The sequence below is a fragment of the Leptonychotes weddellii genome, chromosome 12 (genome assembly GCF_054177405.1).
Source record: "Leptonychotes weddellii isolate Sample4059 chromosome 12, ASM5417740v2, whole genome shotgun sequence".
In the NCBI taxonomy this organism is placed as follows: domain Eukaryota; kingdom Metazoa; phylum Chordata; class Mammalia; order Carnivora; family Phocidae; genus Leptonychotes; species Leptonychotes weddellii.
This window is the reverse complement of record NC_138380.1, coordinates 20,957,534-20,983,941: the sequence shown is the minus strand read 5'-3', so window position 1 is coordinate 20,983,941 and position 26,408 is coordinate 20,957,534. Positions and strand designations below refer to the sequence as shown.

Here is a 26,408-nt window from a genome sequence, read left to right as displayed (position 1 = left end):
AATAAGATGGTTAAAATAATGCTTTTCATAGAATGTATGAATGAATACTATTTGCTTCTAAATTTTGGAGATAATGAGAAATAAGGTGATGTACTATGGAAGCAAGGATTCCAGATGAACTTTCTTCTTCTTTTTTTTTTTTTTAAACTGATTCATTGTGGCATTTCTAAACATTGTTTTGATAGGTGACTGCACACCAGACGTTGGGGACAACAGATTCCCCACCCCACCCCTTCTGCCTATATAGAAGACAAGTGATTAGGAGAGAAGATCATTGTTTACACCTGTAGTTGCAAAAATTCACTACTATTTTAAAATCTTCAGTAATATCTAAAAACATTTAATATAGTTTTCCCTTTTTCTTAAGAATGTTGACAAATAGAACATTTTTTCTTATGTGTGTATTCTCCCCCTGCCACCCGAAGAAGTCTTAAGTGTACTTAATTTTCATTTATGTGTCCTTCAGATGAGGTTTATTTGTTTTGAGGTGGTGGTTCTTAATATTAAAAGTTTTCACCCTTGGTATATTTGCCTTAGAAATGAACTAGAGCAGTTCATCATCACAGGCAAACCCCTTTGAGAGTCTAAGGAAAGCAAAGGACTCTACCTCAGAAAAGTACATATATGAATATGTATTAAATTTTGCATGCTAAAAATTTCAGGAATATTATGAATCCTCCTGGAGCCTATTTACTCAGGTTCACTTAAAAAACAACAACAACAAACAGAAAGGATTTGCATTTTGACTCTTGAAATGTAGAGGCATGTGTTACCTCTTAGGAGAAATAACATAAGGTCCACTAAGTACATTGTGTCTATCCTGAAATGTTTATTTGGTGGCATCATAACTACATCTATAGGGTTCTTCAGTGTCACAGGAAAACACCACCATTAGCTCCATAAATTTGCACAGGCTTTAAAAGATCAGAGTTTAGAGCTTAGTGCCTAAAATAGGACATACCCACTTCCAGTGTACTTTCACAGCTGCCTGCAGGCTGGATGGCCAGCAAGATAAGAATGGCTTTTATATTTTTAAATGGTTATTAAAATGTAGAGATATGTGACAAACCATATGTGGCCGACAAAATAAGAAATATTTACTATCTATCCCTTTTCAGAAAAAGTTTGCCAACCTCTGTGTTAAAGCATTTGAGATATTTCTGTTGGAATAAATAGAGTGGCATTCAGCCAACTTCATTAACAAAAGCCCATCTTGAGCAGTCATATGCTTCTTTATCTGAATGATCCTTCTCTTCAGGCTATTTATAATAGTTTACAATTTTCCTTTGAGACTGGGAGGCATTCTGATACCTTACCCTTTTTTTCTTAACGGTACAGTGGCAGTATTGGTAGTCAATACCATTTGGATATAAACTGGGTTCCATTTTAGATAATGCAGGTTTTTAATACTGGTAGAACTTAATGTGTTAATATTTTTTTAAACTCTCCAGGGTTAAAGTTGCAAAAAAAAAAAAAATTTGTCTTATGCTCATGTAGATAGAGGAGGGTATTTAAGATATAGCTTCTTACTGCTTTACCTTTTCTATTAACTTTTTTTTTTTTTTTTAAGATTTTATTTTAAGACAGAGAGAGACACAGCGAGAGAGGGAACACGAGCAGGGGGAGTGGGAGAGGGAGAAGCAGGCTTCCCGCTGAGCAGAGAGCCCGATGCGGGGCTCAGTCCCAGGACCCTGGGATCATGCATGACCTGAGCTGAAGGCAGACGCTTAACGACTGAGCCACCCAAGCGCCCCTCTATTAACATTTTAGAGCAAAAGCTAGATTACACATTCCCTGAAGGAAAATGCTTGTTAAATTACAGAGTTTAAGTACTAGACAGTTAAGGCTAACAGCATACCAAATATCAAGATGAATCTCTTTTCATAGTGTCACTAGTACTCTGTGATTTTAATCATTTTCCAATGTTGTATTCATAAAATGCATAGTGGGAAAAGACATTTGCTACCAAGTGACAGTCTTTTTCAATCCTGCAAATAATAGGGCATAGGAGTATGCCAAGATTTCAAATCTCTTGGATTTTTTTTTTTTAAGATTTTTATTTATTTGACAGAGAGAGACACAGCAAGAGAGGGAACACAAGCAGGGGGAGTGGGAGAGGGAGAAGCACACCTCCCGCAGAGCAGGGAGCCCAATGCGGGGCTCGATGCGGGGCTCAGTCCCAGCACCCTGGGATCATGCATGACCTGAGCTGAAGGCAGACGCTTAATGACTGAGCCACCCAGGCGCCCCCTCTTGGATGTTTTGATTTGAAGTTCCCATTCCAAACTGGGCTACTTACTTGGGTGACTTTACATAGGTTGTCTGTGCCTCTATAAATGAGTGGTTACATCTTCAGAGGTTTTCATGTCATGCACATATTTCAAAATTCTTAAGTTAAACTTGAGATGGCAAACCTGGAAGAAAAGCTCATGAAGAGTGAAGTATATTGATTCTTTAGCTTTGTAGTTTTGCTTTATCATCTGTATCCTCACCCTCTCAGCTTATTAACATTCTCCTAAGCTCACATATGTCGGGGCAGACATTCTTACCACATCATTTCCTCAGAGTTCTCTGTTTTTGTGGTTATATGTGAAAGTCCAACATAATGTATAATTAGCTGCTAGCTATTTTTTTAGAATAAGCATGCGTCTGTCCTTCTGGCTTTGTGTAACTTTGTGGATTTTTTTTCCCCTCTGTTTGGGGGTGTGTGTGTATGTGTGTATGTGTTGGTTTTTTGGTTTCTGTTTTTAAATCTTGAGATATAAGTAATCCCAGAACTATCTTTGTATCTTTATATTTTTAACAAAAGTGTTCCTTTTTTTTTTTAAAGCAACTGCATTAAAAGTCTGGTTTAAATTTTTGAATTTTTTAGAAAACCGTATCAGTGATTGTGATTATTTACCAAGAAATTGAGATTCTCCTAAAAGCAATAAAGAAAAACATAAAGATTTGCGTGTTTTTTGATACAAAGAATGGAGAATCCAGATAGGGATGGGTATTCACTCCTGAATTCTGGCCGCTGGCTGTAACCTACCCGGGTCTAAAGGGATGAGACTGGGTTTGCTTGCCTGGGTTTGCTTTTGCATGTAAGTGCACCAGCCATGGACTGTGCTTGTCTTATCTGGATGGCTCATTTCAGACCAGTAACAGGCCATTTATGAGAAATATTTTCAGTTGCTTGTCTGGAAGGTTTTTTGGAAACTTTTTTTTATGTCCATGCTTTAGCCCTGGGCAACACCTCTAGTTACAGCACACGCCTGGCTAGGTGTAGAGCCTTGTGTCCCTTTAACCTCTTGCTGGATTTCTCTGCATTTTCTACAGAAAGATTGTAAGTAAAATAGATGGCGACAAGGACGGGTTTGTCACTGTGGATGAGCTCAAAGACTGGATTAAATTTGCACAAAAGCGCTGGATTTACGAGGATGTAGAGCGACAGTGGAAGGGGCATGACCTCAATGAGGACGGCCTCGTTTCCTGGGAGGAGTATAAAAATGCCACCTACGGCTACGTTTTAGGTAGGTCCCTACTATCTGGGGGAAAAAGCCTTATGGAGCTGGCACCTTGAAACGTAACTGTTTTGTCTTGTAGAATGATTGTAGATAAAATAGACGTGGATAAAGATGGGTTTGTGACGGAGGGGGAGCTGAAATCCTGGATTAAGCATGCCCAGAAGAAATACATATATGACAATGTTGAAAACCAATGGCACGAATTTGATATGAATCAAGACGGCTTAATCTCCTGGGATGAGTACAGAAACGTGACTTATGGCACTTACCTGGGTAAGGGGCAAGATGTCAACCTGATAGAGACTGTGGTCTTGAGTCAAAGAAACAAATGGGTCACACAGTGAAGGAAAGGAAGAAATGGTGCTTATTTTAAATAGTCCAGTGCTGAACTGATTTCCCTTTATTTTATTAACTTTAAATGTGTATATTAAGTATTTAATTTTGGCTTTCTAAGGTCTGGCATCTTCTACATCTTTAGCATTTCAGATATTTTACCAATTTTTCTTTCTGTGATCCCTCAGAGACCATTTTTTGGGGTAGATCTCAGCTAAAAGGCTGCATTGTTTCAATAATGCAAAGCAAGAGACTTTGAGATGTCTCTTGACATGGTCACATTAAAGTATTGGACCTGATGGGTGTTTTATGCAACTGATGAATCACTAAATCCTACCCCGAAAGTAATAATACACTATATATTAACTAAATGGAATTTAAATAAAATTTTTTTTAAAGTATTGGACCTGAAATTCAAACCAAATTAGACTCCTTTATCTGGTGAGAATAGGAAGATTACTGTCTTTCCTTAATAAAATAAATATCAAATATAATAGCTTTCCTTGATAAAATTTAACTGTTTTATTTTAGTATGTCTGCCTACCGAAGTTTAGAAATGAAAATTTCCCATTTGTTTTCTCTGGCACATGAGTTTATCAGCCTGCTATGCAAATGCTTCAAGGCAAATAAATGTGACTTTGATTGCTTTCTGTTGATTTAGGTAGCTTGTGTGCTTGGGCCACCTGTTAGTAATTTTCTTTTCCTTATTACACTTGCCTGTTGCTGAATGCTAGGTGGCAATCTTACAGAGTTGATGACTTAGGATGTTTTTGTTAGTGAGATTCCTCTACTTGGTTACAATTTGAGATAAGAATGTATAAGTGTTACTTCTTGCATTTCTATCCTGGAAATTAGGCAAATTTCTGGGTTAAAGCAGGCATTCTCCACCACTGATTAACAAGCAGTGAGTGTATAATGGTCTGTTTCCCCTACTGGATAGCCAGCTGTCTGTGTTAATTACAGGACTGCATGCATTTCTAGTGAAGAGACTTATTTCTGTGTTGGGCTTGTTCTCATTCCTAAGACTAAAGTGGCAGTCTCTCTTCATGCTTGACACTTAGCCAAGAACCAAACATATCCTTCACCCAATTAAGAACATGTGTATTAAAAAGTCAATGCAGATGGAGAGGCACCCCATGCTTCTTGCTTTCTGGCTAAAAGCCAACACCCTCCTGATTTATTTGGACTTATAAAAATAGAGTGAAGGGTAGGCTATTGGTGATCTAAACAAAATGGTGTGTTAATAAATCTCCCGTTCAGACCTAGGCACTCACTTGCTATCCAGAATGAATCTTAAACTCTTTGTATGATTATGTGCATAAAAATCTGTTGAGAGCTCTTCTGCTCTCATAGGTCAAATGATTCAATGTAATGGGTATTTCTACTGAGACTGCATAAGCTGAAGCACTTGCTAGAGAAGCAATATCTTTATAAGGCATCTTTCCCTCAAGGCATGTGGGTGGTTAGTGCTGGGGTAATGAGGTCGCTTACAGAAGTGCTGAGGGGATTTTTGTGAGAGTATGTTCTTGATTCAGTTTTTGAGTTCAGGCATAAATAATCTTAGCTTTTAATTAAAATCTGTCTTAATGAATCTGCTTTCCACAAAAGGAGGGTTAACGCTGTCTCTGCCACAAGTGAAATAAGAAATACTAAGATCCATTCCGGCTATACCAAAACTAGATCAAGAGCCTACCCAAAATGATGCAGGCTGGATAGCACAGTAAACTGGTACTTAGGGTAGATCTGGCACTCCAAGCAATGACAGCAAACACATGAGTTTAGTTATTAAAAATAAAAGTTTTTTGTCTTCCTTTTTCATCTTTATGTATGTGCATGTTATCAGGCTACATGATTGCAGTCACCATGTTTTACCCTAAGGCAGTGAGGAGGGCTCTTTGTTAAGAATCTAGTCTTAATATATAAGTTGTCTTCTATTATCTTTTTTTTAAGATTTTATTTATTTGACAGAGAGAGAGAGACAGCCAGTGAGAGAGGGAACACAAGCAGGGCGAGTGGGAGAGAGAAGCAGGCTTCCCGCTGAGCAGGGAGCCCAATGTGGGGCTCGAACCCAGGACCCTGGGATCATGACCTGAGCTGAAGGCAGACGCTTAACAACTGAGCCACCTAGGCGCCCCTTCTATTATCTTTATTTTTGTTGTGTAGTTAGGACTGAAACTTTGTTTAGAAAGATGACTTAGTATCTTAAAAAAGTGGTGTATTTTCCTTAAATTCTCCATCTTCAACCTGTTACGGTTTTGAGTATCACGTATACTCATGATTCAACAAGCCGTCTTACTGAATTTTGACACTTAACGAAGAATGAAGCTTCAAACTGCCCAACTCTCAAAATGGAGCGGTAGTTTGTTTTCAAAACTGTGCTTAAAGTATGGAAGGATTGAACTCTATATCAGAAATCAGCAGTGTGATGTTACTGTTAAAGGGCCCCTGAGGGTCTTTTTATAAAACTAGTGCCATATCTTTTTTTTATCTGATGGATGTGTTGTAGGAAAAATTGTTTCTTAGCTTTAATGTGGTGTCTTTTACATTCATAATATCTTCACATGTTACCTTTTGGTCCACACAGCAGATTGAATCAGGGTTTTTTTATTCATTTGTTTTGTTTTTCCTACAGATAACTCCTTCACATTTTTTCAACTTAAACAAACTGAATTTTATTCTTCTAGATTGTTATGTAGAGACTAAATAACTACTGCTTATGTAGTTCAGCATCCTAACAGATGGATAGGTCCAACTTCAATTTGGTTGTAATCTAATGTTTAATTTTTGTAACAGCTTCATTGAGGTATAATTGACAAATAGTACACTGCACATATTTAAAATGCACAATTGATGAGTTTTGCCATAGGTATATACCAGTGAACCCATCACTACAATCAAGATAAATGAATATATCCATCACCCCAAAAAGTTTCCTCATGTCCCTTTATAATCCTGCTCACCTTCCCCATCCCCTATCTCTGGGCAACCCCTGACCTATTTTCTGTAACTCTGGATTAGTTTTGCGTTCTAGAATCTTACATAAATGGGGGGGAGGGGGTGGCAAACAGTACTTGTGACTCATGGTAGATCTCTGAGTTGGCTGAAAAAACTAAAGTGTGATCTTTCAGAGGGTAATATTCTGTTGTTTGAATCAGAGTGGCCTTAATATGAGATAGGAGGCCTTTGATATCTAGCTTCTCAGTGGGAGCCTAATGTTAATAAAAATAGCAATAGCTAACATTTATTGGGGAGCCAACTCTATGCCAGGCACTGTTCTAAGCACTTAGATTTATTTGCTCATTCACAACTCCTGACAGCCCTGTGCAGCCGGCACCACTATTATCTTCATTATTCGGGTGAGTAGATTGAAGCACAATTAAATTACTTGCACACAGTCACACAGTTAGGAGGTGGTAGAGTTTAGGATTCAAACCCAAATTGTATGGCTTTAGACTACCACTGTCTCTCAGATATAACCAGAAAGCTTGAACCTTCTAGTAGCCTTAACACCAAAAACAGCGAAGCGTCATGTAATAGGTCACATAGCTAAGGAGCCAGGGTTCCATTGGAGTGGCACGCATTTACATTGCATCTGACTTTGATTACCAGAATGTTTTCACACTGTTACGATTTTACCTGTTATTTCTTCATTGCTTGGTTTATCTTTCTTGGAAATTGATTCCTCAGCCCACACATTTTCATGTTTTGTGGCAGTCTTAAGATTGGACTTAAACATTTTGTTTTCTAGATGATCCAGACCCTGATGATGGATTTAACTATAAACAAATGATGGTTAGAGATGAGCGGAGGTTTAAAATGGCAGACAAGGATGGAGACCTCATTGCCACAAAGGAGGAATTCACAGCTTTCCTGCACCCTGAGGAGTATGACTACATGAAAGATATAGTAGTGCAGGTTGGTGGAGAGCAGTGATTCTCAATGGAAACTCAGTTTCTCTTTTTGTTGCTTATACTATTTTTCCTCTTTATTCTTTACTCTGTATCTGGGAGAATGGCTTGCTTTTATTTTTTTATTTATTTTTTTAATCTTTTTTTTTTTTTAAAGATTTTATTTATTTATGAGAGAGAGAAAGAGAGAGAGCATATGAGAGGGGGGAGGGTCAGAGGGAGAAGCAGACTCCCTGCCGAGCAGGGACCCTGATGCGGGACTCAATCCGGGGACTCCAGGATCATGACCTGAGCCGAAGGCAGTGGCTTAACCAACTGAGCCACCCAGGTGCCCCTGGCTTGCTTTTATTTTGAAGTAAGCTCTAAGCCCCACCGTCAGGCTTGAACTCATGACCCTGAGATCAAGAGTTGGATGTTGTACCAACTGAGCCAGCCAGGCACCCCAGGAAAATCCTGTTTTTAAAAATGTCCCGTTGGGCACCTGGGTGGCTCAGTCATTAAGCGTTTGCCTTTCGCTCAGGTCATGATCCCAGAATCCTGGGATTGAGCTCCCCATCGGACTCCCTGCTCCACGGGAAGCCTGCTTCTCCCTCTCCCACTCCCCCTGCTTGTGTTCTCTCTCTCGCTGTCTCTCTCTGTCGAATAAATCTTTAAAAAAAAATAAATAAAAATAAAAATGTTCTGTAGCCAGTGATCAGACACTAATAACAGTAATACTGAAGAATTCTCACAGAAGGCAGTTACCAATAAAACATAAACCATGGACTTTATAGTTTTGTAAACAAAACATAGACTATAGCTATAGACATATTAGTCACATTTCCTGTGACTGTTAGAATGACGTCAGCATAACTAGGGCTGTTCCACATCATTGTGGGCTTGGTGGGATAGGTCATTTTTTAAACAGTGTACCAGTGTTCCTCCAAGAAGATTTGTAGTTATTTTGGGTTGAAGCATAAAAAACAAGTAATGTTTTACCATTTTTTAGCTAGAAAAACAGCAATTTCCTATGGTTTAACCATACCCACACATATACATATGTGTGGTGGGAGGGGGTTTAAGATTTTATTTATCTATTTGTCAGAGAGAGAGAGCACACAAGCGGGGGGAGCAGTAGGCAGAGGGAGAAGCAGGCTCCCAGCTGAGCAAGGAGCCCAATGTGGGACTCGATCCCAGGACCCTGGGGTCACAACCTGAGCCCAAGGCAGACACCCAACTGATGAGCCACACAGGCGTCCTTGTGTGTGTGTGTTTTAATGAATGCTAAATCATTGCCTAAATTTCATCCACATACTAACTTTGTCTCCTCTTCTGTCTAGGAAACAATGGAGGATATAGATAAGAATGCTGATGGTTTCATAGACCTTGAAGAGTATATTGGTAAGTCTGTTTCTACTGTTTTTCCTAGGAGAAGCTGAGAAGCTATGGAAGTGTGTTTTCCCATAGAAATAATTTACCCCATGGGTCAACTCGTAGCACATCATTAAGGCCAGACCAGTATGAGGAATAGTGGGTCGTGATAAAGTATCTGTAGCAGCACTGTCCAATCAAAATGTACATGTGAGCCACATATGTATTTTTACTTTTCTAATAGCCACATCAAAAAAAAAAAGTTTCGTTAAAACATGATTCTTTTCTTTTTTTTTTTTTTTAAAGATTTTATTTATTTGACAGAGAGAGAATGAGAGTATAAACAGGGGGAATGGCAGGTAGAGGCCCAGGGAGAAGCAGGCTTCCCGCTGAGCAGGGAGCCCGATATGGGGCTTGATCCCAGGACCCTGGGATCATGACCTGAGCTGAAGGCAGATGCTCAACCGACTGAGCCACCCAGTTGCCCCAAAACATGATTATTTTCAATAATGTATTTTATTTAGCCTAATATTCTAAAATACTATACTTTCAACGTGTTATCCATATAAATTAAGGATTTTTTTCCATACTGTCTTCAAAAGCATATTTTACACTTACAGTACATCTCAGTTCAGACCAGCCACATTTCAAGTTCTTGATAGCTCCGTGTGGCCAGGGGCTACCATATTGGATAGCAGTGATACAGTACATCCCAGATGCCTGTGGAATTGACAGTAAAGAGTTGCAGGGAGCCTAGGCTGGCATTAGGAAACCCAAGAGAAGAAGATAGGGAATAGAATAAAAGAGATCGGTGGGTGAATAAGCGACCACGAGTTGCTGATTTCTTTTAGAGCCTTTCTTTGCTCCTTTCCATGGTTTTCTGTTTGTGTTTTCTGTCTAGGTCTTCTATCTCCTTTTTTTTTCACCTGTCCCTTGAATTAAACAAGTTATTTCTTTTCTCAGATTTTATCTAATTATACTTGCTATTTATATCTAGGGTTATTCCAGTTGAATTACTCCCTGAATATTTACCATTCTGTTCTTCAAAGACTCAATGATGTGTTTTGAGTTTTTTAGAGAAAGAGGGACGAGCAGAAGATAGATTTTTTTTTTTTTTAACCAAAATGATTATTTTTAACGGAGTTCATCAGCACAGTGGAAATAAATGTCTGGGTGCATTTACTGAGCCTGTTTCAAAGTTGACTATTTCTACCTTTAAATATTTAATATTTTATCCTTTCATTCTTGTCTTTTGCCATTTTATCTTCATTGCTAAAACTGAGGAACTTATTTGAACCTCCAGAGGAGAGGAATTAAGTTTTTTGTTTTTTTTAAAGATTTTTATTTATTTGACAGAGACACAGCGAGAGAGGGAACACAAGCAGGGGGAGTGGGAGAGGGAGAAGCAGGCTCCACGCAGAGCAGGGAGCCCGATGTGGGACTCGATCCCAGGACCCTGGGATCATGACCTGAGCCGAAGGCAGTCGCTTAACCGACTGAGCCACCCAGGCGCCCGGAATTAAGTTTTATAACTGTTATGTACCATCATTTATCAAGCACTGAGGTCAAATAAAGAGATATTTCTTTCTACATCCCTATCATACAGATCCAAGGGCAGAGGAATTGTATTTTGAAACTATTAAAACTATCAAGTCTGTGTATGTATGTTTGTTGCTTTTTTTTTTGCAAATCATCAACTAATGTAAACACTTTTACACTGGGGATGCTGGGCTTTGTAAATCTGAAAGTCTCCCAAACAGTATCTTCCAGTTTCTGGGGATGTACCCTGTTGAGGAAAGAGATCATAAACAAATGGTCATTGTTTCTTACATTTAGCATTAATAAGAAGTCCCCGGAGTTATACTGTTAAATATTTTTATTCTTTAAATTTGTTATAGGGGCTCCTGGGTGGCTTAGTTGGTTAGGTGTCTACCTTCAGCTTGGGTCTTGATGCCAGAGTCCTGGGATCGAGCCCTGTGTTGGGCTTTCTGCTCAGTGGGGAGCCTGCTTCTCCCTCTCCCTCTGTCTGCCGCTCCCCCTGCTTGTGCACTTTCTGTCTCTCTCTGTCAAATAAATAAATACAATCTTTAAAATAAATAAATAAATTTGTTATAGAACATTGCAAACATACACAAAATTAGATAGAATAGCATAATGAACCCCTATGTGCCTGTGCCCAGCCCTAACAGCCATCAGCCCATGGCCAGTCCTTTTAAATCTTTATCTACTTCTTTTTTTTTTTCTGAAGAAAATCCCAATCATCATCTCATTTCATCTGTAAGCATTGGGTTATGTATCTCTAAAAAATTTTTTTTTTTTAAAGATTTTATTTATTTATTTGAGACAGAGAGAATGAGAGACAGAGAGCATGAGAGGGAGGAGGGTCAGAGGGAGAAGCAGACTCCCTGCCGAGTTAAAAGTTAAAAACTTTTTTTAACATAATCTCAGATTATATTAAAAGGACTGAATCCTTTTTGAATAGAAAATTCTATAGTAGTATTGTTATCTTTACTTATCTAGCTTTAAAATGTACTCATTATGTCGTATATTCTAGCTTCTGTTAAAAGTAGGTCTTTTAAGGGGTGCCTGGGTGGCTCAGGCGTCTGACTCTTGATTTTGGCTCTGGTCATGATCTCAGGGTCATGAGATTGAGCCCCTCGTTGGGCTCTGGGCTCAGCATGGAGTCTGCTTGTCCCTCTCCCTCTGCTCCTCCCCTTGCTCCCTCGCTTGCTTTTTTCTCTCTCTCAAATAAGTAAATAAAATCTTAAAAAAAAATAAATATAATGAAAGTATGTCTTTTAAGTATACATGTATTCTCTCTCTAATCAGAATTTCCTCATGTGTGTACTGTGAAAGTTCTTTTTTTTTTTTTTTTTAAAGATTTTATTTATTTATTTGACAGAGAGAGACACAGCGAGAGAGGGAACACAAGCATGGGGAGTAGGAGAGGGAGAAGCAGGCTTCCTGTGGAGCAGGGAGCCCGATGTGGGACTTGATCTCAGGACTCTGGGATCGTGACCTGAGCCGAAGGCAGACGCTGAACGACTGAGCCACCCAGGCACCCCAAAATGTACTTACTTTTTTTTAAAGATTTTTATTTATTTATTTGACAGACAGAGAGACAGCAAGAGAGGGAACACTAGCAGGGGGAATATGAGAGGGAGAAGCAGGCTTCCCGCGGAGCAAGGAGCCCAATGCGGGGCTCGATCCCAGGACCCTGGGATCATGACCTGAGCTGAAGGCAGACGCCTAATGACTGAGCCACCCAGGCGCCCATTACTGTGAAAGTTCTTGACCCACAGGAGAGCTAAGGCAGGGCACTAGCCCAGTGGATCGTACAAATACTACATTTTCTGAATGTGCTGTAGCATAGAGAAAACTGGCAAGTCCTGCTGTCAGGTATTCCTCCTTTGTTTAAAAAAAAAAGGTAGGTCTACTCTTAGCGCTCAAACTCAGGAAAATGACAGTACCAACTGTCAAATGACAGTAATACAGCTTAGTAACGAGTCTATCCTTTATTCAAGGGAAACAGCCCATGGATTGGGGAGTGCAGTGCCGAAAAGCAGCGGAGCACTTTTCCCAAGGGATTTTGGGCATGAGAAGAAGCAACGCAGAAACAGGGCGTGATTGGCTAGAAGGTCAGGGGTTTCCTTATAGGGCTAGCAGGTCTTGTGTTCTGGGGTCAGGTAAGCTGCTAAAGCTGAGTTGGGAGAATTGTGACTGGTGTATGTTAAATTTCTTTGGCAGTGTGGTGTACCCCCTAAGTGCAGGCTAGCTTGGGTTCAGATTTGTGCCGTGGGCCGTGCTACTGGAACCACCCCCACTTTGTGGGTTTCAACATATGAATTACCTTTATCACGACTAAATAACTACCTGTGCTTAGAACTGCTAGAAACTATTTAGACGTATATAAGGTATGTTCCCATAGCTTGCGTGAAATGCACATATACTTTGATGTAGTAAACTCGGGAGTCTTCAGACTTCTTCACTCACATCATTCTAAAAGAATTTTGACAAACAGTATTCCCTTACATTTTAAAGTTGGCATCTACAGTATTTAAGTAGAAGTTTATATTTTTTTAAAGATTTTATGTATCTGAGAGCAAGAGCAGGAGGGAGGTAGGGGCAGAGGGAGAAGCAGACTCCCTTGGAGCAGGGAGCCCAAGGCAGGACTCCATCCCAGGACCTGAGCCAAAGGCAGACACTTAACCGAGCCACTCAGGTGCCCCTAAGTAGAAGTTTAAACGGTTGTAAAGAATAATTTCTCTTGGTTGTAAATACTGAATTTTAAAGTACTTTAACTCATAAATAAATCTAGTAAGATTTAAATACCATAGCAACTTCTTTTTTTGTTTGTTTTACCATAGCAACTTCTTACCTACTAGCATTCATATAAGTAATTTGAACAAACCAACTTTATTATTTATTTATAGGGGGGGCGCTGGTGGGAGGAGCAGAGGGAGAGAGAGAATCCTAAGCAGACTTCATGCCCAGCACAGAACCTGACTCTGGGCTCTATCCCACAACCCTGAGATCATGACCCGAGCCGAAATCAAGAGTCGGATGCTTAACCGACTGAGCCACCCAGGTGCTCCTGAACAAACCAACTTTAAAAGATAATTAGGAAATTCAGATTTGGACTGAGTATTTGATAGTACCAAAAGTTGATTTTGTGAAATGTGATATGGACATTATGACTATATAAGAAAATACCCATCATTTTTAGAGGTACATTCTAAAAAATACTTAGTAATTGGTTGTGCACAGTTTGGGCTTCTAGCACACACTTCTCAAGTTTACTTGAGAATTTAAAATAGCACCTTTTTTATAAGATTTTTATTTATTTATTTGTCAGAGAGAGCACAAGCAGGGGGAGCAGCAGAGGGAGAGAGAGAGAAGCAGGCTCCTCACTGAGCAAGGAGCCCGATGTGGGACTCGATCCCAGGACCCTGGGATCATGACCTGAGCCGAAGGCAGACGCTTAACAACTGAGCCACCCAGGCGTCCCTAAAATAGCACCTTTCTAATAGCAATAGGTTTAGCTACCTTGGATCGAAATGGAATGTAGGGAACAGCTATCTTTTAAAAGTTATTTATCTTTCTGGTTGCTCGTCATTACCCTTTATTTCTGCATTTCTTTTTTTTTTTTTTTTTTTAAGATTTTATTTATTTATATGACAGACACAGCGAGAGAGGGAACACAAGCAGGGGGAGCGGGAGAGGGAGGGGCAGGCTTCCTGTGGAGCAGGGAGCCGGATGCGGGGCTCGATCCCAGGACCCTGGGACCATGATCTGAGCCGAAGGCAGACGCGTAACGACTGAGCCACCCAGGCGCCCCCATTTCTGCATTTCTTAAGGGCTAAGGATTCTCTTTGCACTCATATTACAATCAGCAATTGGAAACATTCTTTTTAAAAAATTTTTTTATTTAAAATCAGTAGTTAACATGTAGTGTATTATTAGTTTCAGGGGTAGAATTTAGTGATTTATCAGTTGCATGTAACACCCAGTGCTCATTATATCAAGTGCCCTCTTAATACCCATCTCCCAATTATTCCATCCCCCCACCCACCTCCCCTCCAGCAACCCTCAGTTCCCTATAGTTAAGAGTCTCTTATGGTTTGCCTCCCATTCTGTTTTTATCTTACTTTATTTCCTTCCCCTCCCCTATGTTCATCTGTTTTGTTTCTTAAATTCCACATATGAGTGAAATCATATGGTATTTGTCTTTCTCTGACTTATTTTGCTTAGCATAATATATTCTAGTTCCATTCATGTCGTTGCAAATGGCAAGATTTCATTCTTTTTGTTGGCTGAGTAGTATTCCATTGTGTATATGTAGATATATATATATATATATATATCTATATATACACACACACACACACACACACACCACATCTTCTTTATCCATTTATCTGTTGGTGGACATCTGGGCTCTTTCCATATTTTGGCTATTGTGGACATTAAGCAGTTGGAAATATTCTTGTTACAAGGTCATTAAGTAAGCCTCAGGAAAATGCCTTGCTTTCTAAGGCCTCGGACCTAAAATACCCTTGTAACTGCTACTAGGTTCCAGACAGATGAGCTGGAAGATGGATGAGGAAGAAGAGTTAAGCCAGATTACCACGTGGCAGTCTTGAGAAAAAGACAAACTCACCTTTTGCATTATGTACGTTTGTGCATGCAGGTGACATGTATAGCCATGATGGAAATGCTGATGAGCCAGAGTGGGTAAAGACAGAAAGAGAACAGTTTGTTGAGTTTCGAGATAAGAATCGTGATGGGAAGATGGACAAGGAAGAGACCAAAGACTGGATCCTCCCCTCAGACTATGATCATGCGGAGGCAGAAGCCAGGCACCTAGTCTATGAATCAGACCAGAACAAGGTAAGTCTGGCCAGGCCCAAACAACCTAGTAGCGATCAAAGTCTGTTTGTAGGGGATTGCCTAAAACATTCCTGTTGAGGTACATAGAGCATGTAAAGTCTTAATTGGTCTAAGTCTGCTACAAATCTTAAGTTGACAATTGAAAACTTACAGGGCAGTGCTACCTATCTGATCTCATTTTAGAAATCCCTTTGCCCAGTGTTCACACCATTGGAGGCATTTGGCTTCAGAAAAGAGCCTCTGTATATAGCCTGTGTCCAGCGTGCGTCATCTGTTATCTTTGGATCCCCAGGAAATTTTCTCTGCTTTTTTTTTTCTTCCTTTGTGTTTTTACCTATTGCAGGCTCATTTTGCCTGCTCAAAGTTGGTCATTTCCTTCTTAAATACACTTTTTAAAATTAAGTTCTTTATAGTGGGTTGTAAATCAGCATTTATCTCGAGCTTGTTAAAATTTTCCTTGATAAATTATGAGGCATTTGTTTCATAAAAAGAATGGTAGTCTCACTAAGCCATCACCTTTTCAGCAATTTTAATGCTGTGCTTAGAGTAAGCTGAAAATCAGTCTAAAGGTGTTGGGGAGGGGAGGTTGTATTCTGAACATTCTCCTATCTAGGCCAGTCTTCTGTTTCAGATGCAGTGTCTTATCATCTGAGCCTTTTTATTTATTTATTTATTTATTTTTTAAAGATTTTATTTATTTATTTGACAGAGAGAGAGATAGTGAGAGCAGGAACACAAGCAGGGGGAGTGGGAGAGGGAGAAGCAGGCTTCCTGCCGAGCAAGGAGCCCGATGTGGGACTCGATCCCAGGACCCTGGGATCATGACCTGAGCCGAAGGCAGACGCTTAACGACTGAGCCACTCAGGCGCCCTCATCTGAGCCTTTTTAAGGCACAGTTTGTTTTGAGTTCTTGCTTCAGTCACTTCAGTAGCCAGGTGCTGTGTCCTGAGATACGTGAGAAAAGGAAACTCCCAAGGTCATCCCTTGTGAATCCGGCATAGATAATTTTTGAGCTGAGGTCTGAGCCTTCATTTGGGGTTGTGTCTGGAATCTGTTGGTGGCTAGGGCATTGCGGGGGTGAAGACTGTGTGGGAATGTTAGCAGATTTCATCGTTCCTGTTAGGCAATGACTGGATTCACTTTAAAATATTTTCCCCGGTTCTTCCTGTCTCTTACCTATACATAGGAGATGGCCCACATTTTGCTTGATGCATTAAGTTATTGAGCTGTGTTATTCCCGTCCTTCCACTTTTAACTTTCTTGATAAGAAAAATGTATTAATTGCTATTTTCTTCTCTCTTTGTGTGTATGTTGTGGAGGGTTGGGGGTGAAGGTTGAGTTCACATTTAATTTAGTGGGAATTAGAATCTTAAATCCTGATTAACCCCTTTTGTTCTGTAGCGGTGTTTCTAAATTTGGAATGGGAAATTGTTTTTGCCTCGATTCACTCTTCTCTCTAATTTCAGGATGGCAAGCTTACCAAGGAGGAGATTGTTGACAAGTACGATTTATTTGTGGGCAGCCAGGCCACAGATTTTGGTGAGGCCTTAGTACGACATGATGAGTTCTGAGCTGCATACAGAAGAACCCACATTTCTTCAAAAGTAATTTATTTTTACAGCTTCTGGTTTCACATGAAATTGTTTGCGCTACTGAGACTGTTAATACAAACTTTAAGACCTGAAAAGGTGTAATGAAAACCATCCCGTCCCCATTCCTCCTCCTCTTTGAGGCACTGGAGGAACTGTGCTTCTGAGGAACAACTCTAATTAGTACACTTGTGTTTGTAGATTTACACTTTGTATTATGTATAACATGGTGTGTTTATTTTTATATTTGTTCTCTGGTTGGGAGTATGATATGAAGGATCAACATCCTCAACTGACGCTTGTAGGCAAATGTTAGCCCTTCACTCTTTCTCAACCCTTGCCATATAATTTTTGTAATTCTGACTTAACTAATTTTTTAAGCCTGAGATCAATAAGAAATGTTTAGGAGAGAGAAAAGGGAAAAAAATATGCCCCACAATTATATTTAGAGAGACAACATTTAATCTTGCCTATTGAAAAGTATGTTTCATAAGTAGTAGGGGCCACATATTCCATTCAGTTGCTCTAAGTCCAGCAATTGATCGTGGCATTATCTGGGCAAGGACAGATTCCTGTGCTGTCAGAAAGCTTGGCTCGACTTGATTTCATTCAGTTTTTTTTCTTCCCAGTAAGACTAGCTGTTTGCTAATTTTGCCAAGCACAGCTGTGGTGGGAAGAGTTAGGGCCAGTGTCTTGAAAATCAATCAAGTAGCGAATGTGATCTCTTCACAGAGCTATACATAGAAACAGCTGGAAAACTAAGGGAAAAATACAAGTGTTTTCAGGGCACACACTTTTTTCTGGGTGTGCATCTGTTGAAGTGCTCAAGACTTTCTTGCCTATTGAATCACTGTAAGTGCCCCATTCAGCTCCTATTTCCCCAGGTGTTCCTAGGAATTAATCTTGCTTTCACTACATAGTTAAAATGTACTCCTTTCCAATTATGTCATTTCATTGAAAGTGCCTTTAACGAAAGAAATGATCACTGAAATGAGGGTTCTCTTAAGAAACCCTGAGATGAAATAAAGAGATTATTTGGACCACCTTGTATGAAGCTTACAACCTCCCAATGTATTGGGGATTTTTTTTTTTTTTCTTCCCTTTCTCTTTCAGACAGTGGTTAAATAGCAGTATTAGTTAGGAGCTTGGTTGCAGTGTTCTTATCTTGTGGGCTGGTTTCCAAAAACCACATGCTGCTGAATTTACCAGGGATCCTCATACCTCAGAATGCTAACCACTTACTACCAGGCCTATTTCTGTGTCAGCTGAAGAGCTTGAACTCAGACTCAAAGATGAGAGGGCCTACTGAGAGGACTCTTTGGTTTGAGGACCATTGTTCAACCTTCTTGCCTTTGACCCAACGCCCCCTCTCCCCGCTGCCCCCAAAAAAGTTTATCGTGGATCAGCAGATTGCCAATCCTTGTCAAAGAGAGGGACATTGTAGAAAGAGCTGAAGAAGCTGCCTTCTGTTCCCAACTCACTTTACCCATATTTTATGTAACACAAACTCTGTCTTTTTTGGTCCTTTTCTTACAGATGGACCTCTTTTGAGAAGAATTATTGTATTCCAAACTTTTTTAGCCCTCAGGTTACTAAGATAAATATATGTATATCTAACCTTTATTATTTCATGTATCTTTCTGGATAATACATTCAGGTGGTGCTGGGTGATTATTATAATCTGAACCTAGGTGTATCCTTTGGTCTTCCATGATCATGTTGAGGTGGACTACTTGGCCTGGCAAAAAGCCAGATTATCACGTAACTTGATCCTGGCCTTTGCATTGAGCTCTTGAGAGTGGATACACTCTTTTTAACCCCAATATAGGGGAATGTAAATTCTCTGCTCTCCAGATTCCCCATTTTTATCATTAAGAAGATCAAAGATAATAATGGCAACCCAGGATTAGAGAGAGCACATCATGAACTGTATGGCAGGAGAGCCTTGCAGCTCACTAGGTACAGAGAACCCAGGCCTGATGTTAAAAGTTACGCACTTAGAAAGCAAACCTTCATATGCTAAAATGGCAACTTCTGGATGCTGGGTGCTCAGCAGCAAGCATACTCTAATAATCTCTAATGATCCCCCTGGATTATCTTTTTGGTTTAAGTCAAGCCTGAGGCTGGTGAACAGTAGCTACACACCCACATTGTGTGTTCTGTGAATGCTAGCTCTCTTGAATTTGGATACTGGTTATTTTTTATAGAGTGTAAACTAAGTTTTATATTCTATAATGCAAACAGGTACCTATCTGTTTCTAAATAAAACTGTTTACATTCATTGTGGGGTATGCGTATTCCTTTATTCTCTTAAGAAATGGAACTCTTACTTAGAATGATGGGTGCTGTAAAATATCAAGAAAAGGAGGTCTCCTAGAAGATACTCCCTCCCCATCCCAGAGAAGTTCTGCCTTCTCCCAGATTAGCCATTCCTTTTTTATTTCTGAAATCTTCTGGCGTCTTTCCCACTACAGCTGTAACCCCTCTTTGCTTCCCTCGGGCCATGTAACTGGAGAGGAGTCCAGCTGCTCATTACATAATTACCTGATACCAAACACAAGCCATTCCTGAATGTACACACAGCATTTATTCTGACTTTTATTTCAAAAAGGCTCTTTTTCAGGGGGTGCAGAGGGGAAACATAAAGTATAAAGTAAAACAGTTTTTTGAACATTTTGGTATAGTTCATAAATGGTATTAAGATGTGCACAGTCATTTTGAGAACATGAAGGGAATTAACCATTAACTTTACTAAAGCAGCTTAAGACAGGTTTAGCCAAATTGGGTGGGGAGCACCTGGAATAATTCATGCTGGCTCAGGAGCTTCTGGACATGGCTGTCCCTGCCAGAACTATAGGATTATTGGCAGTGATGGCATAAAGAAGTTCTTTCAGACTCGTATTTTGGGCCTACTCAAGGTTTTGGTTTTTTCTTTATATCTCTCCGATTTCTTTCTTTTTCTTTTTTTTAAAGATTTTATTTATTTGACAGAGAGAGCACAAGCAGGGGGAGCAGCAGGGAGAGGGAGAAGCAGGCTCTCTGCTGAGCAGCCCGATTGGGGGCTTGATCCCAGGACCCTGGGATCATGACCTGAGCCGAAGGCAGCCGCTTAACCGACTGAGCTACCCAGGCGCCCTATCTGATTTCTAAGGTGTTTTAAGTTTGTTCTAATTCAGAATGTATCATCTCAGAACAGATCCTCAATAGGAAGAAAAGAATTACAAAGAAGGAAGATAATTATTATCCATACACTGAAAAATCCGCCATACTCCTGTATAGTTGCCTCATAAATCAGTTATCCAAGTGCTATGAATGATGCCACTTAGTAAAAATTGAGTATTGTTGACATGGCCTTTGGAGTGGTCTCAAGTAGACCTGGTTGGAACAGTAGCTTTGTGGGTAGGAAAGGAATGGTAGGAAACTGGAAAGTGGACTCCCCGAATTGCCATTATACCCTTCCCATCTTTTTCTGCATTTGTTAGTAGTTTGGTTTTTGAGAGAGAAAGAAGAAATTTCCCTAAATGTAAAATCCTAGTTGCTGCAAATAAGCCAATATGACTCCTTAGTTGGGGCCAACTTGACTGGGAGAGACAGTAGAGACTTCTGTTTTCTGGGAGCTGGACATTTCAGAATCATCTGTCATGGACTTCCCACACACTATCTCCATGATGCAGGCTTGGAACTGGAAGGAAAGCACAGAATTGGAGATAGCCTCTTGCAGACCAGTACGGAGGAGGTGACATCAAGAAATGTGGGGAGCAAAGAGATCTCATTCTTTGTATCCCCAAAGCCTTGTGCAATGCCTTATACCCAGGATCTCCTCACGTGTTTTGTTTTTTTTTTTAAAGATTTTATTTACTAGAGAATGAGCGGGGAGTGGGGGGCGAGGGGAGCAGAGAGAGAGAAACAGACTCCATGGGGGCGCCTGGGTGGCTCAGTCGTTGGGCGTCTGCCTTCGGCTCGGGTCGTGGTCCCAGGGTCCTGGGATCGAGCCCCGCGTCGGGCTCCCTGCTCCGCGGGAAGCCTGCTTCTCCCTCTCCCACTCCCCCTGCTTGTGTTCCTCTCTCGCTGTGTCTCTCTCTGTCAAATAAATAAATAAAATTCAAAAAAAAAAAAGACTCCATGCTGAGCATGAAGCCCTACTCAGGGCTCTATCCCAGGACCCGGAAATCACGACCTGAGCCGAAGGCAGACACTTAACTGACTGAGCCACCCAGCCAGGCGCCCTCCTCAGGTGGTTTTGAATACATCTTCCCAATCCTTAGAGCTCCTCCTAGGTCTACAGTAATAATCCCTACATATTTTGGCTCAGAGACTTGACTGTTGGTAAACCTCAAAGCAGCACCTGCCTCATCAAAACACTGAAAAGCAATGCCGGAGTAGGCCTGCCCACACACCCCACCATTATTAGAGGGTGCTCCCAATTGGAAAGTTGCCAATTTTGTTTCCATCCAGAGGTTTTGAATCCGTCTCTGTGGACTGAGGAAACAAAATAGCTGTTAATAATTCTCAAAGCAGGGAGTTTGCCCCACAAGACAGGAACTCTCCTAGATTTATCTAAGTTTGGGTTTTTATCAGCTCAGATACAGGATTTGGGATAGGAGGCCACTCGGTACCTTCAGATGATAAACTGTGTTAGAGATGTATGCATGTGTTATGATTTCTGTGCTTTTGCATATGCTCCTGCAGGCTGGAAGTTGGAAGGGAAAGGATTAAGAACTTGTGAAGTGGAAGGACTAGGAATTTAGGGGAATGATTAGTCTATTAGTTTTTCAAGAAAACAAAACCCTTTCACTTCTCATCCTGCCCTTTGGAGCAACCTGATTTTTAGGGCTCAAGTTCTGTTTTCTCTGGGTTCTATCACCTTGTCTCGATGACCACACCTGTCTCTCTCTGCTTACCAAGGGCTTTCCTTGTTCACCCTTAGAAACCTTTTGAGTAGAGTCCAAGGTGCTCTGAAGCAAAAGGTGTTGGTGAGAAGAGAACCAGGTCTTATGAACTGGAGTCTCATAGGCATGTAAATAGAGAGCTTTACCTGCTTATTCATAAAGCAGTAGATGATGGGGTTGTAGACACAAGCACTCTTGAAGAAGAAGGCAGGAACGGTGACAAGCCGTAGGTCCAGCCCGTGGTTCCGGCTGTTGACCATATACATGGTCATCGCAGCATAGGGCGTGTAACAGAGACAGAAGGAGCCCACCATCACTACCACCGTCCGGCTCACCTCCCGCTCGGCCTTCTGACTCCTGTTGCTGGGCTGCGACCTGGGCGGAGCACAGAGAAACCTTCTCTTCTCCCTGGCCCTCAACTCCCCGCCTCTCCACCCTTTCCTACCAGGGGGGCATCCACTCCAGTTGCCTCTCTTCTGTCCCAGCTTCTGGCCTAGGGCCTCTTGCTCTCCTTCCTTGAGGAAGGTGGGATGGAGAATGGCTCTCTGGTCTGTGACTTTGGAAGGGATCACATGAATCTCTTGCCACACGTTTGAGCAGAGAGGACCCCGCCCTGCTCTTCACACCATTTCATCATACTCCCTCTCAAATAAATAAATAAGAGGTCAAAGACTAAGGTTATACCCAACTCTTTCCACCCACATCAGCTTGAGCTCCTAGCTCAGCACCACTGCCCTACACTCTCACCGGCTCCAGCCAAAGAAGGGTGGGATGGAGACGCCAATACCAATGGTCCAGGTAGCCAGGACCACCATCAGCGCATGCTTGGAGCTGAAGCGGAAGTTGCCGAAGGGCTTACAGATGACCATGTAGCGCTCAAAGGCCAGGAAGGCCAGTGACCAGCCTGTCACCAGACCTGTAGTGAAACATGAAGGTAATTGGGGTAGAAAGCCCCACCCAGCCTGGCAGGCAGAGTGGAATACAGATGGTGGAGCAAGCATGGGGACTGATGGTTGGTGTGGAGTTTGGGACTTGGTCAAACTTCTAGTCCCAGCTACTTTGTACCCAATGATAAAGAGCACCAAACTCCTTTTCCCCAGGCTCCTCTTTAGGGGCCCACTCTAACCCAACAGTCTGGTCCCTGGTTCCAATCCTGGAGCAGTCCTTTGTCTCCCCCCAGTCTCCTTCCCCTTCAGTACCTGCTGTAGAGCCCAGGAAGGCCTCCAAAGCACAAACGTGGCGGCCAAAGATGAAGTATCCCTGACAGCTGGCGATGAAGACGCTGGAGACAGAGATGCAGTAGAGGAAGCCCCCCAGGGACACATTGACCAGAATATAGTTGAGTGGCTGTTGCAACTTCTTGTAGCGCAGGGTGGCCACCAGCACCGAGGCATTGAGTGGTGTCCCTGCAAAGAAGACAAAGCCCATGAAGACTGCCTGGAGGCGGAAGGCCCAGACAGGGGCAATGTGGTACTGAGGCCCATCCCATGGCCCCACCAAGGAGATGTTCTTGAACAGAGAAAACTCCTCCTCCCCTGACATCTTACTCATGGGATGTCCCCACGCTCTCTGATTCCTCTTATAGATTACCGTCCCATCACCACTTCTCCCCTGCCCTCCAAAGCCCCTTTCGGGCTCCCTGAATGATCAGTACTGATCCTAAGCCTCCTAAGGACAAAGTTTTGAGATCAGAGATGTCCAAGGCCCCACCTAAACCTCCTTTGTGGCCCCAAAGCCGATTGTGTGTTCTTGAGAGGATAAAAATATTGGGCTCAAAGAATCGACATGCAGTGCTGGGTGCTGGAATGACTAGGCATCTGCGCACTGCAGCCTGGGGTTGCTGACCCATATTTAGCAGGGATGTGTCCACCACTTTGTGTGTGTGTGTCCTTTGAATGGAACTCCCGAGGGGTATGCCTTTCGGTTTGGCTTCTGGCGCCACTACATCCCTATACATTTCTGTGCCCATCTGCTCCTTTGTGGAAGGTGCCCCCTAAGTCTCCCTCTCCAGAGATCTTGGGCTCACAGCCAGCCTGGGAAGCAGCCTTGGGCCACAGAAGAGGCAGGGAATGGGGAGCACCCTGGGTGGGAGCACCTTGGTGAACAGCCTTCACAGATCAGTACAGGGGCAACTGGACAATGCTTGAAGTCTAAGTCCTCCCTGGCTGCCTCTGTTTCTTCATGTTGAGTCTACCCAGGACGGTGTATTTTCTGCTCAGCCCACCCCCCTCCAGACCTCAGCCAGGCTGCGGTTGGTTTGCTCGCTGGCCCCGCCTTGAGCTCAGCAGTGCCCAAGTCGCCAAGTGCCCAAGTCTTGCCCTGTCTGCTCTCAAGTCCTGCCCAGCCCTCACAGCTGGACTCAAGACCTGTTCCGCGCAGCCCGCCCCAGCGAGGCCACCGCAGAGAGGCCAGCTCTGCCCTAAGCTCCGCCCTGTGAATGTGTCCCCTGCCCCACCTCAGCGGACTGTGAGCACAGAGATCAAAGCGACGCACTTTGAATACAGGTAAGGGGAAGTGAAAGGGTGGCTCCTGGTGGCCCAGTTGTTTTTATCACATGAATCCCCCCACAGGGAAAAATTATAAACTAAATATGAAAAACGACTCCTGGAAAGCGCTATAAAGTACCCCAAAGCAGGCAGCAACGGAAAGGACCCAAACCTTGAATGAAAGGAACCATCTACATGTAAATGGATTATTTCCTGAGGGCACTCTGCCCAGGCTAAAGGGCAGGGGACAGCTGGGAAGTCCCAGCCTTTACGCGCTGAAGAGGCAGAGGACAGAGTCTGGGACTCCAGAGTGGCTGAAGATGGCAGGTGGGCCTCCTGGAAGGAAGGACGCCCCAGCAGAGGAAGACTCCCCCCCCAGTCGGAGGCTGCGGGCCGAGCTCTGCCAGGAGGAGTGTGGCGGGAGCCCAGCAGAAGGCCGGAGCTGGGGGTCTGACCGCTGAGCGGAGGCGCGGGCCGCTGAACAGGGCGGCAGAGAGAGAGTTCGAGACTGATCCCACCCAGGTAGAGGAGCGGGCCAAACCCTCCTGGCTTTCCGTTTGAAAGTCCAAGAGGCCACAGCTCGGGATAAAATCTGCGGCCCTCGGATCGTGAGCTAGAAGGGCTCAAAGCCGACTGGCCGGCCGTTGGCGAGAGACCGACGTCTGCTCGCACATGCGCGCACCGACGCCCGCCCGCCGCGGACCCTCAGCCGCCGCGGGGACCCTGGCGGAGGCCCGGCCCGCGTCCAGGAATTGCAAGGCCCCTGGCTCTCCACTGGATCGCTGGGGCAGCTGGTCCTCTGCGCCGGGCAGGCTCTTAGGACCAGGGCCGGAGGCCATCTCTCGGGCCGTGTGAGGTGCTGCCTCCGGGCAGGGCCCCGGGCCCGGTGGCCTGTGCTGCGGGGGGCGAGGCCGCCTGCGCTGTGTGCAGGGCTCTGCTGAGGTGCCACCTCCGTAAACGGTTCCGACGGGAAGCCTCGGCTTGGCCTGCCGACCCAGCGGGTGTGGACAAAAGACACCCCAAGGCCCTCCCACTGGTACTACCCAGGCCAGGTGGCTGCACCTTTGGCCTCTTCTAGGTGCGTCCTGACACCTTTCCAAACAGTCCCTTCCCACCTTACTCTCCCCTACATCAGAGGGCGGGGCGGTGGGCGCAAGCAGGGAGCAGCCCCGCCCCCGCTAGGATGGGCCAGAGGCCCAGCGCCCGGGGTGGGGGCGGGGGTGCGGACAGCTCGGGCCAGAAAGAGCCTTTCCCAAGGATAGGGTCTTATGGTACCCACGCAGGGGACGACAAAGTTCCAGAGTCAGCGAAGCCATGGAGTAGGGAGCAGGAAGGTTTTGAGGTTGGGGCATGGGGTAAAGGTGAAGACTGAAGACAGGGGCGCCTGGGGGGCTCAGTCGGTTAAGCGTCTGCCTTCGGCTCAGGTCATGATCCCGGGGTCCTGGGGTCGAGCCCCGCATCGGGCTCCCTGCTTAACGGGGAGTCTGCTTCTCCCTCTCCTCCCCACTTGTGCTCTCTGTCGCCATCTCTGTCCCTGTCTCTCTCTCTCTCAAATAAATAAATAAAATCTTAAAAAAAAACAAACTGAAGACAGTTTGAGTACATTTAACATATACAGTGCCCTTTTCAAGTTTAAAGTCACTTTATTTTTTTATTTTTTAAAGATTTTATTTATCTGAGAGAGAGAGAGAGAGTGAGAGAGAGCGCGCAAGAGGGGGTAGGGTTAGAGGGAGAAGCAGACTCCCCGCCGAGCAGGGAGCCGGATGCGGGACTCGATGCGGGACTCGATCCCGGGACTCCGGGATCACGACCTGAGCCGAAGGCAGTCGCTTAACCGACTGAGCCACCCAGGCGCCCTCAAGTCACTTTATTAATTTAGGAACATGATATACTAAGGCTTTACAGAAGATTATGTTGGTTGGGTATATTTAGCCCAGGATTTCTCCATCTCCGC

At 43.1% G+C, this 26,408-nt stretch overlaps 2 protein-coding genes across 3 annotated transcripts in view; one reads left to right on the top strand and one right to left on the bottom strand.

Annotated features, from left to right (window-relative positions):
• Positions 1-19,360, top strand: part of CALU (calumenin) — a 31,237-nt gene extending 11,877 nt beyond the window's left edge. Inside the window, exons 3-7 of one of the 2 annotated variants that reach the window (XM_006745501.3) lie at positions 3,589-3,782; positions 7,591-7,757; positions 9,070-9,130; positions 15,291-15,490; positions 16,957-19,360. In XM_006745501.3, coding sequence (XP_006745564.1) covers positions 3,589-3,782; positions 7,591-7,757; positions 9,070-9,130; positions 15,291-15,490; positions 16,957-17,061 — 727 coding nt within the window. In that variant the 3' untranslated portion in view covers positions 17,062-19,360. Of the gene's footprint in view, positions 1-3,321; positions 3,516-3,588; positions 3,783-7,590; positions 7,758-9,069; positions 9,131-15,290; positions 15,491-16,956 lie in introns of both variants that reach the window. The other variant, XM_006745500.3, reaches the window with a different exon arrangement.
• Positions 19,361-20,641: 1,281 nt separating this feature from the next.
• OPN1SW (opsin 1, short wave sensitive) lies at positions 20,642-23,594 on the bottom strand. The gene is made up of 4 exons (XM_031041566.2): positions 23,168-23,594; positions 22,716-22,884; positions 22,115-22,343; positions 20,642-20,761 (listed from the first exon to the last, which is right to left on the bottom strand). Exons 1-4 carry the CDS (start codon positions 23,517-23,519, stop codon positions 20,642-20,644), a joined length of 870 nt encoding a protein of 289 aa, XP_030897426.1. The 5' UTR covers positions 23,520-23,594.
• Positions 23,595-26,408: the final 2,814 nt, after the last annotated feature.

Bases quoted from the DNA above. Each gene is read 5' to 3' on its own strand.
- OPN1SW (XM_031041566.2), bottom strand. From the start codon at position 23,519: ATGAGTAAGATGTCAGGGGAGGAGGAGTTTTCTCTGTTCAAGAACATC. The intron at 22,885-23,167 runs GTACTGAAGGGG...GTTTCACTACAG, and splicing joins CTTCCTGGGCTCTACAGCAG to GTCTGGTGACAGGCTGGTCA. The intron at 22,344-22,715 runs GTGAGAGTGTAG...TGCTCCGCCCAG, and splicing joins CCCTTCTTTGGCTGGAGCCG to GTCGCAGCCCAGCAACAGGA.